At 36.0% G+C, this 17,499-nt stretch overlaps 1 protein-coding gene across 1 annotated transcript in view; it reads left to right on the forward strand.

Moving 5' to 3' along the window:
* Positions 1-17,499, forward strand: part of CATSPERB (cation channel sperm associated auxiliary subunit beta) — a 128,482-nt gene that overhangs the window by 36,545 nt on the left and 74,438 nt on the right. The window contains exons 8-14 of the mRNA XM_045505727.2: positions 27-145; positions 1,266-1,298; positions 5,248-5,314; positions 5,588-5,634; positions 6,043-6,195; positions 7,831-7,980; positions 15,264-15,408. Coding sequence (XP_045361683.2) covers positions 27-145; positions 1,266-1,298; positions 5,248-5,314; positions 5,588-5,634; positions 6,043-6,195; positions 7,831-7,980; positions 15,264-15,408 — 714 coding nt within the window. The remainder of the gene's footprint in view (positions 1-26; positions 146-1,265; positions 1,299-5,247; positions 5,315-5,587; positions 5,635-6,042; positions 6,196-7,830; positions 7,981-15,263; positions 15,409-17,499) is intronic.

Here is a 17,499-nt window from a genome sequence, read left to right on the forward strand (position 1 = left end):
ACCCACAGTATGATTTCTTCCTTTAGAACACACAGAGATTTCACTGGTGGATATGGTTTTAACAAATCATTTTTTAGTTATCCTCACCTCTCTGGGTCTTTTTATAAGTGAAGATCTTCGTTATCCATCATCTTCTGTCTTAACGGTAGGTGAATTGCTCTGTAACTAATAGTGAACCTTTATACCTGCTGTAACATAAAATAGAAATTTTAGATACTTGAGTTATGTGTGGTATATCTTAGAATGGGAATGCTTCTTGCTTTTAAAAAATGTAAAAGCATAATATAGTAACTTTGTCCTTTGCCTTACGGTGTTGAGTATATCATTTGGAAATGGTGCTAGTTTTATTGCCATATGAATTTATGGGAAGTTTCAAATACCTACATGTGGAAAATATGCTATCTTTATATTATAATTATATATGTTCCCAAAACGTTTTAAGGTAATTTATAAAGCTAAATATGATATTACAGAGTAACAAATTAAAAGTAAGTTTTGGGATTGAGAAAAAGGGAATGAAATTCTTAAACATGTGAATAAATACCTCTCAAAATTACCTCCACAGAAATAAGAGCAGTAATAAAGGCAGGAAGAGTGGGAGGGAGGATTAGGGAACTGCAGAAGGGACAGTTGTTCTGGCTAAGAAGCAGGTATTTCCTCAGGTATATGAATATTCATAGCCTTCCTTCTTCCTCATCATCTCTTAAGTACCACGTGTTGCTCAGATGGCTAACAGATCTGGCCTTTTATGTCCTTATCATGTGATTGCTAAAGTGGAGAACTGAGACAGTAGAAACAGTGACATAAGGTCAAAGCACAGAGAATTTGTGGTGTACATCCCGAGGGCCTGGCTGAGGGGCTGCACTGGGCTGGACAGAAGACCAAGTGGCCATGGAGAAAACACTGGGATGGGGGTCTGTCTCCCTAAACCCTGGTTGATGGCAGACTTAGTATCTTCCTACACACTTCTCAATGCCTCTACTTAAATCATTAAAAAATGAGGTTTTTTAAAATCTCAAATCCTATCTGGAATTAAGTTAAAATATAAATACTTTAATTAAATGGTGAAACAAGGCAAAGACTGAAGGGGAAATCTCCAAGATATTGTATAAACTACTTAAGAGGCTGATTTTAGTGTTTCGTACTCCTAACTGCTGGGATATTAAAAAAAAAAATCATTTCCTTTAGTCTAAATTGCTATGTTTTATTAGGCTTTCTGATTTGCAAACAAAAATTAAAATTCCTTTTTTTTTTCTTTCTTTTAGTTTTCAAGGAAAGGCTTTTGTGGTTTTGAAAGGGTAAGACACTTTCAACTTGCAAGGATTGGTTATAAGACATGTGTTTCCTTGATGACATAAGAGATGAGGCACAAGACAAGAATTCATAATATAGATTATTCCTGATACTATAGTATTATTTACAGTTTGAACTGAAAAATGTGCTTCCATTAACCACTAAGCAATGATCTCCCCTTCTGTTTCAAAGGAGGAAATGCCCCTCTTTTTTTCAGAGGCAGTCCCTCCCCGTCTTTATATGTCCACAGGACTGCTGTGGTTGTTCAGTGTATTCTGCACAAAGGCGTTCCATTGAAAAGACAGTGGGAGGTCTGTGCCTACCTGGTCTACGTAGATCACTGCTTATCTCCCCTCTCTGTTACAAGGTCAAGTTGTATGATTCAATTAAGTCATTCCCATCAACAGATAAACATGCTTTTGTTTGGAAAGCACAATAAAATTATGAGTATTTTTAGCCTTTTGCCACGTCCTCTTCCCTCTCTGTGCTCATACAGGCCCAGGGGCACACACACCCAGGTGCACGCACATGCTCGCTCACTCACACTGAAAGGGGCACTTGTTTCTCAGGAAGCAAAAGGAACTGACTTCCCGCTGTATTGTTTGGAAGAAACATAAAGCAGAAAACTGAGAGGACTGAGAAGGTGGGGTAGCCAAAACTGATTTACATTAGAAAGAACAAGGGGAAAAACTGTCAAGATGGAATTTCAAACCGAGCTAAACCATATCACTCAAGAATGAGGAAGTTTCACAGGTAAGACATCAGGAGAGCTTACCACCCAGAGACTCCCGCAAAGGAGGGGGATGCCAGAAGCGGTGAAAGAACTAGAAATGTAAGCTCTGAGCTCTAAGCGAGGCGGGAACCTTGCCTGTGCCTTTCACCAGACCTGAGCCCACCTGCCCTTTTTTTTATAGCTGCAAGTTCTCCATTGTGTGGACTTACCAGAGTTTACCTAACCTGTCTCCTATTGATGGGTACTTGGGTACTTTTCTGATCTTTTGCTTTTGTATTACAAACAATGCTGCCATTAATAATTTGTACCTAGCCAGTTTGTATGTGTCCAGGTATAGCAGTACAACACATTCCTAGAACTTGGATTAGCACATCAAGGAGTAAATGCTTATTTAAAATTAGAAGACAATCACAAATGCCTTTCATAGAGATTTTTAAGCAGTTACAAGGATATTGTAATACATCCTCTTGAGCTAAAATATCTCAGCAAAACTCAGAGGTTTTTGGTAGTGAGGAGGGACAAGGGAAATACAAGTGTTGCAAAAATAGTGAGGTCGTGTGGCAGGGGAGGAAAGGGCAAAAGTGAACTTATTCTTAAAAGTATGGGGATTAACCTTTAGAAAAGACCTCTTTTGTAATGACTGAAGGAACAACAGTAAGAATGGGATGTGTGTGGCTGTCCAGCCAGGAACTTGAAAGAGTTAATACTTGATGATTTTTTCATTCACTTATTCACCCATTCAACAGATGTCTGTTGAGCCAGGCTTGTTTAGACAGAGGATTGCATAGTGAACAAGACAGATGAAGTCTCGACTCTCATGTAGCTTCCCTCCCGTCCTACTAAGGGAGACAGACCCTCAACAAGTACACAAACTTGCAGAATATGATTGGAGACAGTAATAGGGCTTATTGAAATTAAAGCAGGAAAGAGAAATAGAGACTGAATGGAAGATAATATTGTATTTTAAACAGGGTGATTATAGCAGGCCTCTCCAAGGAGGTCAAATTTAAGCATTTAACTCAAATGACTTAAAAAAATGATAGCAACAAAATATATCCAGACAGAGGTACAAAGGCCGTAAATTGAGACACAGAATCCTGTGTGGTCGAAGCCTCCCTCACCTGCTCCAGCTTCATCGTGCCTGCCCTCACCCCAGGCCATCCTCTCCTGCCACGGAAAACACTTGCCCCCCACCGCCCCCCCTCAGATGGGCCATGGCTTCTCACACCTCAAATCCTGTGCACGAGATGCTTCATCTTCTCAGGGTGCACTCCCTCCTCCTCCCTTTCATTTCACTTAGAGAATTCCTACTTCTCCTTCAGGAAGCCCTCTGAGACTGCCAAGGTGCCTTTTCCTGTGCAACCTCAGAGCTCTCCACGTGAATTCCTGTCACTTGTTACCCTATTTTGTCTGCTGAGTTCTCTCACTAGCCTCACCAGGCTTCAGGTTTCATATCAAGGACTACCTTATTTACTATTGGATGCTAATAAGTTAGCACACTGCCTTGCAGATAGGCTGTCTCAATATAGTATTTGCTGACTCCATGAGTGAATAAATGAAAGTCAAGAGTCTAATCTTTCATGAGTTTAGTAGCCATGTAGCATGGAAGTTAGAACAGTGATAGACCTCTCTGGACCGCAATTTCTTCATTTTAAAATGGGCCTAACAATATCTACCTCTCAGAGGTGAAGTCATTAAATAACGCGATGTAAGAAAAACCTCAGCCTGGTTCATGAATCAAAGTAGAAACTTAAAAAAAAAAAAAAATCTGGATTCTCTTCCCAAACAGATAGTTAGAACCTTTTGAAGGTAGATGACAGAAACTAAACTAAACCTGATTTTAGCAAAGGAGGAGAAGTTGTTGGCTCATGTGAACAGGGAATTCAAGGAGTAAATGAATCCTGTTTCCAGACATGACTGGATTTAGTGCCTGACAGATGTCCATCGGACTCTGTCTTCTCAAGGATCGGGTCTGCTTGCCTCTCCCTGAGCTTCATTCTCAGTGGGTTTCCTCCAGTTGTCAGTGAGAACAGCCGCAGGTTTGTGTGCAGTCCGTTTAGCAATCCCCACGGGAATAACGTATTGCTTTCCCAGTGGTTCCAGCATGTCTCAGGGCTGACTCATTAGGCTGACTTGGATCACGTGTTCATTCCTGACCCATCTTCGTGACTCTGAGTCAGGCCTGGGGCATGAGCTCATCCTTGGAATGAAGTCAGCCTGATGAGGTTAAATTATCCCCAAGGATATTCACTGGACTATTACCAGTTTTCTTTCCAGGTAGGGAAAAAGAGCAAGAAGGAATCTAAAGGGGGGGGGGAGGAATAAGTCAGGGCCCAATAAAGATTCTATATTAATTGCCCAGATATTATGATAATTATGGTGTCCTGAAAACTGGCAGATTTATATAAAAACTCAGAAGGCTTATTTGATATAATACCTTAGGCTGAAATTCAAGTACATTATTGTCCATCCCATTTTAAAAGTCTTTTTTGTTTATCTAGCAGTTTTACTGAGATATAATTCAGATAGCATAAAATTCACCCACTTAAAGTGTACAATTCAAGGGCCTTTAGTATATTCACAGAGTTCTGCAACCATCACCACAGTCTATTCTAGAACATTTAAAAGGTTTTTAAATGCACAGATTATGCAGATTTTATCACTGCTTTTAAAAAATGTAAGAAGGTCTGTCTTTGGTCTCAATAATAATTTGAGAGTCAGAATCATCCTATAACAAAACCATTTCAAACTCTCGCATATAATTCTTATCCAATATGTATAGTCTAACTTTTTTGGAAGCTTCTCTCTTATGACCAACTTTTGAAAACCTGTATTTTTGTGGCTTTCTCTTACTGCTTCCTGCTGCTGTCAGGCTTCTGGGAAGACACCATAAATCCAGCTGCAGCTGAAGAAGAATAAAAGATTATTATGTGGCTCATAGTAACTGTCATGAAAGACCAACAGCTCCTGGTGGCCTTGGAAAAACAGTTCAGAGATAGCAGCATCTTCCATTAACATCATCTGCACTTCCATTCTCTTTTTATTCCTTATTTGTGTGTTGTTCAAAAAGCATATTCTTGTTTCTTGTCCTCATTCTATGATCTTTTATTTTGTTGGCATGGAGTTTTTCTCTCTTTATTTGCCTCAGATTTCTGAACTGTGGAACTTCTAGAAGTTAAGTCTACTTACTGCCTAAATGATATTTTTGTTTATTTATGTAGGTTGACTACATTAAAGGAAAACTGTGGTATAATGAAAGGTGTTTTGCTAATAGAGAACACTTTGAAGGTAAATTTTAGTTACAAAACTATTAATAAGCTTTTTTCAATATAGGTAGCATATATAGATTTGATTAAATGAAATAAAAGAAAAATAGAATAAACAGTAAAGATAGATTTGTATAAGTTAATGGCCTAAAACTGAGAGAACAGTCAATTTAATCTGAGACAATACACATGCCCTGTTATAAGCACAAGAAAATTGTAGTTGAATATACTTAACTAATGGTACATTTCAAAATATAGATGTTGCTTATAATCTCTGCACCTTTATATTTTATAGTTGATTATGTTACTATCACCTTTGAGAGAAACAGGACCCTAAGTGAGGTATGCTGTTAAATGTTTTAATAGATAAAAAATTTTATTATACATGATTTACATCATTTTTAGATTGTTATTAATCTAAAAAATGGCACTTCTGCAGACTGAAAAGCTTAGCAATCACTCTCTGCTGCCAGTGGTACCTCTATTTGGATTTAATGGTAATTACCAAATTATGTTAAATCTAGACCCACTACAGTGGTTCTAGAAAAACAATTCATGTGAAAAAGGGATGCTTTGCAGTGTTTTCTCAAGTCACATCCCCCAGAAGAGAAGCACAGACATTAAAGATATATCACAATTATTTGTGGTCACGACAACACAGTGGTTCATTAGTTTATTTGAACCTACGAGAACTAATTAGGACTCTGACAGTTCAGGAATGGCATTTACTTTTCCTTTCTCTTTTTGTAGGCAAGCTCTTGTTTTTATAGTAAAGAACCATTTCTTGAATGGTTGTCTTGCTTACCTCCCGTTTCCAAAGGAACGAAAACTATTCCTTCAACGTTGGTAACATTTCTTGTTGACCAAGAGCAAAGTTCTGGAGTCTTCCTCTGCCATAACCAGGTAAGCCTCACAGCCTAGAGATGATTGCTCTTGACGCCACAATCATGAGAATTTACCTTAGCAAAACTTATTTCCAAATTCTTGTCATCTTTGGTGGTAGAAGTTGATAAAATTGATTACAGCAAAATTATTTACAGTTAATAATATAGTTTGACACTTTAGAGATTTCTTGCCTCTGATTGTCATTCAATTTGATGAAAATGGAAAATATGCTGTTTGCATAGTGATTCTTTTTTGCTTATTCTCCAGGATATAAATTTAAGTCTCCATAAAATGGTTAGTTTAAATGAACAAAAAGTAGAACTAGCCCTATTCTCATGATTTGGGGGGAGAAAAAAATAATTTTCCTCTACCCTCTTATGTTCAGTTATTAGGGCCCTGCAAATTAAACTGACAAAAGACAGATTAACAGAAGAAAAGAAAACAATTTATTTCTGCATGCAGTACACGTACATGCGGGGTGAAAGTCAGTAATGAGTAATTGAAAAAGGTGGTTAAAATTTGGGGGTTATATACTATCTTAATAGCTGAATAGGCACTTAAGGGAAAACAAATGAAAAGATAGTGGGTTTACAGGAGAACAAACGGGAGATAAGAGAGTTTGTGATTATGTTTGTTTATACAGGTATAAGTGGTCTTTCCATCTCCTTCAGGGGCATGAAACTCTCTTGGAGGAGGGATTTGGGGTAGGTTATGTTCATATTCTTCCTTCTAGGAGTAGTTCTGATCTGAAGAGGAATTAATGGCAGCCTTATATTTGAGAAATTGGTGCTTTTAGTCAGATAAGGGAAGGATTTTTTTCTGCATTTGTTGAATCTCAGATACCTTCAGCTTAACATAATCTTTATACCAAAGCAGCATATCTTGGGGTGCATATATTCTGATCCCCTTCAAAATCATGATCCAACATAACTGGAGTGTGACCCAAACATCCACACTTCTTAAAAAGTAGTTTGACAGGATAGTTATGAGCATGGGCATTAGAGTCTGTCTGTTCAGTAATGATTCTATGATCAGTCTCCTTGTGACATTTATTATGGACAAATGACTTAATCTCCTCAACGTCACATTCAACATCTATAAAATGGACCTCTATTGTTGGAGGAAGCAGAGTAAAGAGATACAAATTGTTGCTAATCCTTCCAATTCTATATTTGTTAATGGTTGTGTCCCTATCTTAATCAAAATCCAAGTAACAAGAAACTCTAAAAATTGTAACATAGACTAGTAATATTAATGGGAGTGTGAAGGAAAAGCCAGGCTGGGCCTACTGGTAAATCTAAGCTTAACAAGTGTCGGATTACTGATCTGAGTTCTGCTGGACCTAACTCATAAATCTAAATTAATAAATGTCGGTTTGCTGATTCCCTGCCTCTGCTTTTGTGATAATGATGCTGCTAAAGCTGTTCCATGCCTATTGGCCGAATACCCCGAGCTTGTAATTAACCCTATAAAACCTCATGCACACGTCTTGGAGGTGCTCAGAGCTTCAGAGCAGAAGCCCGTCTGAGCCCGCCGGCGTAATAAATCTGAGTACTCCAACCCTCCGAGTGGTGCTTGTCTCTTGGCTGGCCTGTCGTTTCTATAACAGGAGAACTCTTACGATTTGCTCATGCTTTGTTTATCTGTTTCTAGAAAGATACCACTGCCACAGTGAGGATCCTAAAAAACAACAAACCAAGATTAGTACCAAAATTTCCAGTTTTCTTGTTTCCTTCATCATTTTCTCCTGTTGGGATGGTATTCCACCCGCGAAGTCATTTTCTGTATGCTTATGGTAATCAGGTATGTACAAATGAAACCTTGCAGTGCAGTATAGGTATAAATCATTCACTTCCTCTATGCTGAGTGATTATACATCAAATAAAGAACAGAGTCATTCAGCTGGTCTGGGAGGTGGAAAACCTGATGAGGAGAGAATGAGGGAAAAGGAAAGTGACAGTGAATACAAACAAATCTTTTGCTGAGTTTTGCAGAAAAGGGGAGCAGGTAAATGCTGTAGTGTTTGAAAGGGAAAAGGAAGTCAAAAGAAGAAAAATTTTTAAGATAGGAGGAATTATGTGTAATTATGGGAATTATTCAGTAGAGAGGGGAAAATTGGGGATGCAGGGAAAAGAGAGAAGAAATTGCTAGAGTGACATTTCTAAAGAGATGAGGGAGATGAGATCTATGAAGCACTGAAGAGGTTGGCCTTAGGAGCATAGACAGTTGTTCTGTAGTAACAAGAGGAAGGAAGGGTTTTCAAGTTCAAAAGCTGGTACGTGGGTAGATATGGTGATGGAAGATGTGGGAATTTATTTTCTATTTTATCAACAAAAACCAAAGTTATTATTTAAGAGTGAGGATGAAGGAGGAATGTTGGGGTGTTGAAGAAAGAGAGAAGAGTAAAATAGTTACCTAGGAGGACGGGAGAATGAATTGATTAAAAGAATGCAGTATGATTGCTTGAGCTCTGTGCTCATGAATTCAACATGTGACTAGTGCAACTTTATTAAATGTTCTTCATGTTCAGTTGTAGGTGTATAGATGTAGTGGAGAAGGAGGGGGGTTGTATTAACCACAATTGGAGTTCTATCAAGAAACTATTAAGAAGTGAAAAATGTACATTGAGGAATGCAATAAGACAAAGAAAAAAAGAAATCAAGGCATGAATATTAAATAGTAATAAACTGGGTACTTGCAGAAGATATGATTGTCTATATTGAAAATCTAAAAATTACATACAAATTGCTAAAACAAATGAAATGCTAAACATGGTAGGAAGTAAAGTAAATTTCATTTCTGCACATGATCAACAGTAAATTTGAAAGCATAACTTTTAAGGCATTATTTTTACAGTAGCCAAAACAAAACAAAAACACACAAATAAAAACTATAAAGTACTTAAAAGTAAATCTAAGAAAAGATTTCCAAGACCTATATGTAGAAAATTATAAACCCTACTGAAGGACATTTAAAACTTTATAAAGAAATGGACATAAACATTCTTATGGATACGAAAACTTGACTTATCAGTTCTTCCTTAAATTAATCTGTAGACCTAATACAACTCTAATCAAAATACCAAGATTTATGTGGTGTTTAGTTGACTCTTAAGTCTATATGGTATATGTCAATTATACCTCAATAATTTTTTTAAGAAAAGAAAATATACATGGGAAAACAAAAGACGAAGAGTAACCAAGATAGTTCTTAAGAAGAATAAGGAAGAAGGAATCGCATTACCAGACATTAACCCTTTTAAAAAATCTGTAGTAATTATGATAATACAGTTTGGGCTCAGGAACAGACAAATTGACCAATGGAATAAAATAGCCTACAAATAGACCCATGCATATCTAGAACGTTAACAGAGGCCAAAGTAACATCACAGGGGGAAATAAGAGACTGCTCAAAATGGGATCGGAAGTTTGGCTATACATATGGAAAATGTTGAATTACATCCCCATGGTGCAAGTTCAACTCCTGGTGGATTAATAATTTAAATATCAAAACTTTTAGAGGAACAAATAGTGAATATTATTTGGAAGTCAGGGTAAGGAAAGCATTTTAAAACCAGACTGAAAAAGCAGGAACGATGACAAAAAAGAGAACTTCACCTCCATTAAAAAGAAGAATCCTGGGTCAGCAAGACGGCAGTCGAAGAAGCTTCAGTCCCTTGCTCTCCCACAGAGACACTGAGTTAGCAACAATATACAGATCAGAGTACTTTTGCAAGAACTTTAGAGACCAATTGAGGAGCTATGGCACACAGCCCAACATAAAACCAAAAAGGGATTCTAAAAAAAGGTAGGAAAATGTGCAGCATTTGCCCATCTGTCCCGCTGCATCCAACCCAGCATCCCTCCAACAGCAGGGATCCTCCCTTGGAATGGGAACAGAAGAATAGACCTTGCATCCAATGTTCTGGCTTGTCTGGGGGCTGTTCAAGGGAATTTGCCTAACTCAGAACACTGACACAACAGACAGCAGTGTTTGGAAACTGCTGAAAGAGGGGAACAATATTGACAAGATGGCAGACTAGGATGCTTCAGACCCTCACTTTCTCCCAAAGCCACCAAGATAACAATATATGGACCGAATACCTTTGCAAGAACTTTAGAGACAAGTTGAGAAGCTACAGCACCCAGACCAATCTGAAGTCAAAAGGGATTCCAGCAAAAGAGATAGAAAAGCCTACAACATTTTGCACATCCATCCATCCCTCCCCTATTTGATTTAGTGCAGCACAATTGAAGGAAACTTCCCACACCAGGGATCCTCTCTCAGAACAGAAACAAAAGAGGTAACAGTGCACCCCACATTCTGCCCAGACCAGGGGCTACCTGACAGAACAGAATCTGTCTTGCCTGACTCAGAACACTGATGGAACTGGTAGACTTGTTTGGAAACTACTGAAAACAGATATTGCTGCAGCACATTAGAACTGTGGTTTTGCAGGCAGATGCTAGGGGCGACAAGAGCTGATGGGCTTCTGAGAAGAGTCAGAGATAAGCTGTTCAGGGAATTTGAGACAACTGAAAGCACAGCACAAGCCAGAGAAGATGTATTCTCAGAAAAGATTTCAGAGGTCCTAGAACCTTTAACTGGGCAGATTGGTAAAGGTCTGTGTGAAACCAGGCCATAAAAACTGGGAGGTGTGGTTGCTTTAGCAAATGCCCAAGTCTCAAAACAACAGTCACAAGGAAAACAAAGAAGTGGGGAAGCATGGTCCAATCAAAGGAACAAAATAAAACTCCAGAAAAATGACCCTAAGGAAATGCAGATCTATGAGATGCCTGACAAAGAATTTAAAACAACTTCCTAAAGATGCTCAATGAGCTTTACAAGAACACAGATAGACAACTAAAAGAAATTAGGAAACTAATGCATGGACAAAATGAGAATATCAGAGAAACTAATTTAAAAGCTCAAAGAGAAATTCTGGAACTGAAACTGGAAAACTCACTGGAGGAGTTTAACAACAGACTTGATCAAGCAGAAGAAAGAATCAGCAAATTGAAGTCATCAAGTCAGAGGAGAAAAAAGAAAAACAAATGAAAAAAAGTGAAGAGAGCCTCAGGAACTTATGGGATGCTATCAGACTTACATATGCATTATGGGAGTCTCAGAAGGTGAAGAGAGAGAGAAGTAGGCACAGAGCTCATATAAAGAAATAATGGTCAAATACTTCTCAAATCTGAAGGGAAAACATGGACATACACATTAAAGAAGCTCAAGGAATTCCAATCAGAGTAAGTCCAAAGAGACCAACACCAAGACACAGAAAATCAAAAGGTCAAAAGTCAAAGGCAGAAAGAGATCTTGTAAACAGCAAGAGAAAAGTGACTTTGTCACATAGAAGGGAACTTTCATAAGATTATCAGTGAATTTCTCAGCAGAAGCCTTGCAAGTCAGAAGGGGATAGGATAATATATTCAAAGTGCTGAAAGGGAAGAAAACCTGTCAGTTAAGAATATTGTAACTGGAAAATGTCATTCTAAGTTAATTAAGCCAGAAGGAGCAAGAAAAATACCACATGGTGATATCACTTATATGTGGAAACTTAAAAAAAAAAAAAGACGAACTTATTTACAAAACAGAAACAGACTCACAGACATAAAAAACAAACTTATGGTTACCAGGGGGATAAGGGGGCAGGAAGGGATAAATTTGGAGTTTGAGATTTGCAGATACTAACTAATATATATAAAACAGATAAACAACAAGTTTATACTGTATAGCACAGGGAACCATATTCAATATTTTGTAGTAACCTATGGTGAAGAATAATGAGAATGAACATATGTATGTTCCTATGTGACTGAAGTATTGTGCTGTGCACCAGAAATTGATATAACATTGTAAACTGACGGTACTTCAACAAAAATATATTTAAAAAAATAGAAATCCATAAAAAATACTGTATCTGGTAAACTGTCTTTCAAAAATGATGGGGAAATTGACTTTTCCCAGATAAACTAAAGCTGAAAGAGTTCATTACAACTATGACTGTTCTGCTAAAAAAAAAAAGAAAAAATGCTGAAATGAATCCTGCAAGATGAAAGTAAAGGGTGCTAGACATCAACATGAAATCACACGAAAGTATAGTTTTCCAATAATGTAAATACATGTGCAAACATAATCACTTGTATTAATGTGATTTTGGTGCATAAATTCACATTTAATTCTTGTATAGAATTTATAAAAGAAAACATTTTTGAACAATAAATATGTTAATGAGTATATAATATTAAAATATGTAATATATGACATTAATAGCATAAAGGGGGATGGGGATGTATAGAAGATTCTGTATGCAATTAAAGTTAAATTGTTATCAGATTAAAAATAGAATAAGATTTTTTAATGTAATTGTGATGGTAACCACACAGAAAAAAAAAAAGTATAGAATATATGCACAAGAAAATTAGAAGGAAATCAAAGCATGCCACTACAAAAAATTTAACAAAGCAGAAAGCAAGACAATAAGAAAGGAAAGGAAAGACAAAAAGATACAAGACATACAAAACAATAAACAAAATGGCAATAGTAAGTCCTTCCATACAGTAGTTACTTTACATGTAAATGGACTAAATTTCCCAATCAAAAGACATAAATTAGCTGAATGAATTTACAAAAAAACAAGATGCAACAATATGCTGTCTACAAAAAACTCTCTTTAGATCTGAGGATGCACATAGCTGAAAGTGAAAAGATTTTAAAAATATTTCATGCAAATGGTATCTGAAAGAGAGCAAGGATGGCTATATAATACCATACAAAATTGACTTTAAGTCAAAAATTGACAAAGATATTATATAAGAATAAAAAATCAATTCACCAAGAAGACATAACTATTATAACTATTTATGCATCAAATATCCGGGCTCCTAAATATATGATGCAGAATTAGAAAGAATTGAAGGGAGAAATAGCAACATAATAGTGGGAGACCTCAATACTCCACTTTCAATGAATAGAACAAATGGACAGAAGAAGAGTAAGGAAATAGAGGACTTACACAACACTGCAGACCAATTGGACCTAACAGATGTAATCAGAATACTGTACCCAGCAACTGCAGTATAAATTCTTCTCAAATACAACCAGAATAGACCATATGTAAGGCCACAAAACATGTCTCAACACATTTAGAAAGACTGAAATTATACAAAGTATATTTTCCAACCAAATGGAATGAAACTAGAAATCAATAGAAGGAAAGATGGAAAATCCACATGTAAGTGGAATTAATCAACACATTTTTAAAACAACCAGTGAGTCAAAGAAGTAGTCATAAGGGAAATTAGAAAATACCTTGAGAAAATTAAATGAAAACAAAATATACCATAACTTATGGGATGTAGCAATAGTAGTACTATCAGGGAAGTTTATAGCTATAAACACATATGAAAAAGAAAAAACCTCAAATTAACAACCTAATTTTATAACTTAAGGAGCTAGACAAAGAAGAGCTACCAAACCAAAAGCTAGCAGATGGAAGGAAATAATAAAGACTAGAGAAGATATAAATGCAACAGAGAATAGAAAAACAAGAGGGAAAAAAAGCAATGAAATTAAGAGCTTGTTTATTAACAACCATTAGCTAGATTAACAAAGAAAAGAAAAAGAAGACTCAACTAAAATAAAAAATGAAAAGAGTGGACTTTACCATTGATGTCACAGAAATGAGGAGGAATTGAGAATATTATGAACAGTTGTATGCTAACAAACTGGATAACCTAGAGAAAATGAGTAAATTCCTAGAAACACACAACCTACCAATACTAAATCATAAAGAAATAGGACATTTGAACAGACCGATAACTAGTTAGGAGATTAAATCAGTAATCAAACCTCCCAACAAAGAAAAGCCCAGACCAGATGCCTTCATTGGTGAATTGTTCCAAATATCTAAAGAAGAATTAACACCAATCCTCCTCAAACTCTTATCAAAACAATTGAAGAGGAAAGAATACTTCCAAAGTCATTCTATGAAGCCACCATTACCCTGATACCAAAGCTAGACAAGGATAATATGGGAAACAAAAACTAGAGACCAATCCCTGAAGAACACTGATGCAGAAATTCTCAAGAAAATACTAGCAAACTGAACTCAACAGCACATTAAAAGGATTAGCCATATGTGTAGATGGCTGAATCACTATGCTATATACCAGAAACTAACACAACATTGTAAATCAGCTATACTTCAATTTAAAAAAAAAAAAGATTATCCATACCATGACCAAGTGGGATTTGTTCCTAGAACATAGGAATGTTCAACATATGAAAGTCGATCAATATAATACACCACATTAAAGGAATGAAGGAGAAAAAAATCCACAACATCATCTCAATTGATATAAAATTGCATTTCACAAAATTCAACATACTTTCATGATAAAAACACTTAACATAATTTAAATAGATGAAAACTACCTCAAAATAAAGAAAGCCACATAGGAGCAACCCACAGTGAACAACATATTCGATGGTGAAAGAAAGCTTTTCCTCTAAAATCAGGAACAAGGAAGGAAACCCAGAAGTGGTGAGAGCTATTAGACAAGAAAAATAAATGTAAAGTATCTGTATTGAAAAGGAAGAAGTAGAACGTAAAATGATCTCTGTCCACAAACTCTAAAGATTCTCCAAAAACAAAAACAAAAAAAACTTTTAGAACTAATAAAGGAATTTAGCACAGAAGTCTCATTTCAGTATGGGTAAGTGCTCTCCTTCCATATCCAAATGCACCCAACACTTCATCCTTTTATGAACAAGGAGGACTCAGTTGGGAGATAGCAGTATAACTTTGTTCTTTTATACATTCATGATGCATACTATATAGAACTGAAAACTGCCACATATACTGTTGCACAAAATCTAGGAAGGAAATGGAAGGTTTACCAAGTAGGTAAACAGTCTGTACACTTGTGTGTATGTGTGTGTGTATGTGTAATGGATGTAGGAGTATGGGAAAGACTGTGCTGCATGATTTTTCTTATTTAGGAAGATTAGGCTGATAGGTAATTGTTGACGGTTACATGGTAGCTCTTTAGTGAAGTATTATCTTTTTACTCCCTTAGGTATGGCTTTCAATTGATGGCGGCAACACCTTTGAGCTAATAGCTGACTTTCATGGTGATATCATAAAGAATACTTATCATAGTTTTTATACTTCAGATATTACTTTCATTTCCCAAAGTGGAAAGGTTTACTTGACAAAGGCAGGTGAGGAATTCACTTTTATTGGTATAAGCACTACATGTGAGCCAGGGATTAGAAGATAGATTTTTAAATCTACCATATTAATCAACTAATCCTAGGGTCTCAGACCTATTAGGAGTGAATGATTTTTAAAAAATGTTATTGGGATAAAACAAACACAATATTTACCATCTTAAAGTGTAAGTGTACAAGTTCAGTGTTATTAAATACATGCAGATATTCTACAACCATCACCATCATCCACCTCCATAACTCTTTTCATCTTGAAATTCTATACCTTTTAAACAATAAACCCCCATTTCCCTCCTCCCCGCACCTCCTCACAACTCACCATTCTACTTTCTGTTTCTATGTTTTTGACTACTCTGGTACCTCATATAAGTGGAATCATATAGCATTTGTCCTTTTGTGACTAGATTAGTTCACTTAGCATAATGTTCTCAAGGTTCATCCTGTGGTAACATATGTCAGAGTTTTCTTCATCTTTAAGGCTGAATAATATTTAACTGGTATATACAACATTTTGCTTATCCATTCATCCATCAGTGGACACTTGGGTTGCTTCCATATTTTAGCTATTGTGAATATGAATGTGGGTGTACAAATATATCTTTGAGACTTCGCTTTTAATTCTTTTGGGTTTATACCCAGAGGTGAGATTGCTGGGTCATATGATAATTCTATTTTTAATTTTTTGTCAGGCCGCAATATTGTTTTCCACAGCACTGTACCATCGTACATTCTGACCACCAGTGTAAAAGGGTTCCAATTTCTCCACATCCTTGTTGACACTTGTTATTTTCTGGGTTTTTTTTTTTAAATAGTATTCATCCTAATGGGTATGAAGTGGTATTTCATTATGGTTTTTATTGCATTTTCCTAGTTGTTAGTGATGTTGAGCATCTTTTCATGTGTTTATTGGCCATTTTTATATCTTCTTTGGAGAAATGTCTTTTCAAGTCCTTTGCCCATTAATCAGATTGCTTATTTCTATCACTGAGTTTTAGGAGTGGTGTATTTATTCTCGATATTAATCCCTTACCAGATATATGATTTGCAAACATTTTCTCCCATTCTGTGGGTTACCCTTAACCTCTTTGGTTAAGTTATATCTTAAGTATTTTATTCTTTTTGATGCTATTGTAAATGGAATTGTTTTCCTAATTTCCTTTTTTTATTATTTGTGTTAGTCTATAGGAACGCAACTGATTTTTGAGTATTGATTTTATATCCTACTACATTGCCAAATTCTAACAGTCTTTTTGGAGAAACTTTAGGGTTTTCTACATTTAAGATTATATCCTCTGTGAACTGAGATTATTTTACTAATTCCTTTTCAATATATGTGGTTTTTAATTGCTTTTTTTTTTTGTCTAACAGCTCTGGTTAGAACTTCCACTACTATATTGAATAGAAACGGTGACAGTGGGCTTCCTTGTCTTATTCCTGATCTTAGAGGAAAAGCTTTAAGTCTTTTACCATTAAGTATGATGCTCACTGTGGATTTCTCCTATATGGCTTTCATTGTGTTGAGGTAGTTCCCCCCACCCCATATTCTAGTCCATAAAGTGTTTTTATCATGAGAGTATGCTGAATTTTGTCAAATGCCTTTTTGTATCAATTGAGATGATGTTGTGGGTTTTTTCCTATCATTCTGTTAATGTGGGGTATTACATTGATCAATTTTCCTATGTTAAACCACCCTTGCATTTCAGGAATAAATCCCACTTAGTCATGGCGTATAATCCTTTTAATGTGCTGCTAAATTCTGTTTGTAGTATTTTGAGGATTTATGCTTCAGTATTAATCAAGGATATTGGTCTATTGTTTTCTTTTTTGTAGTGTCTTTGTCTGACTTTGGTATCAAGATAACACTGACCTCATGGAATAAGTTGGGAAATATTCCTTCCTTTTCAATTTTTTGGAAAAGTTTGAGAAGGACTGGTATTAGTTCTTTAAGTGTTTTGTAAAATTCACTGGTGAAGCCATCAGTCCAGGGCTTTTCTTTGTTGAGAGATTTTTTTGTTATTAGTTCATTCTCCTTACTAGTTTTAGAACTGTTCAGATTTTATATTTATTTATGATTTCATCTTA

Source organism: Camelus bactrianus, chromosome 6 (genome assembly GCF_048773025.1).
Source record: "Camelus bactrianus isolate YW-2024 breed Bactrian camel chromosome 6, ASM4877302v1, whole genome shotgun sequence".
NCBI lineage: Eukaryota > Metazoa > Chordata > Mammalia > Artiodactyla > Camelidae > Camelus > Camelus bactrianus.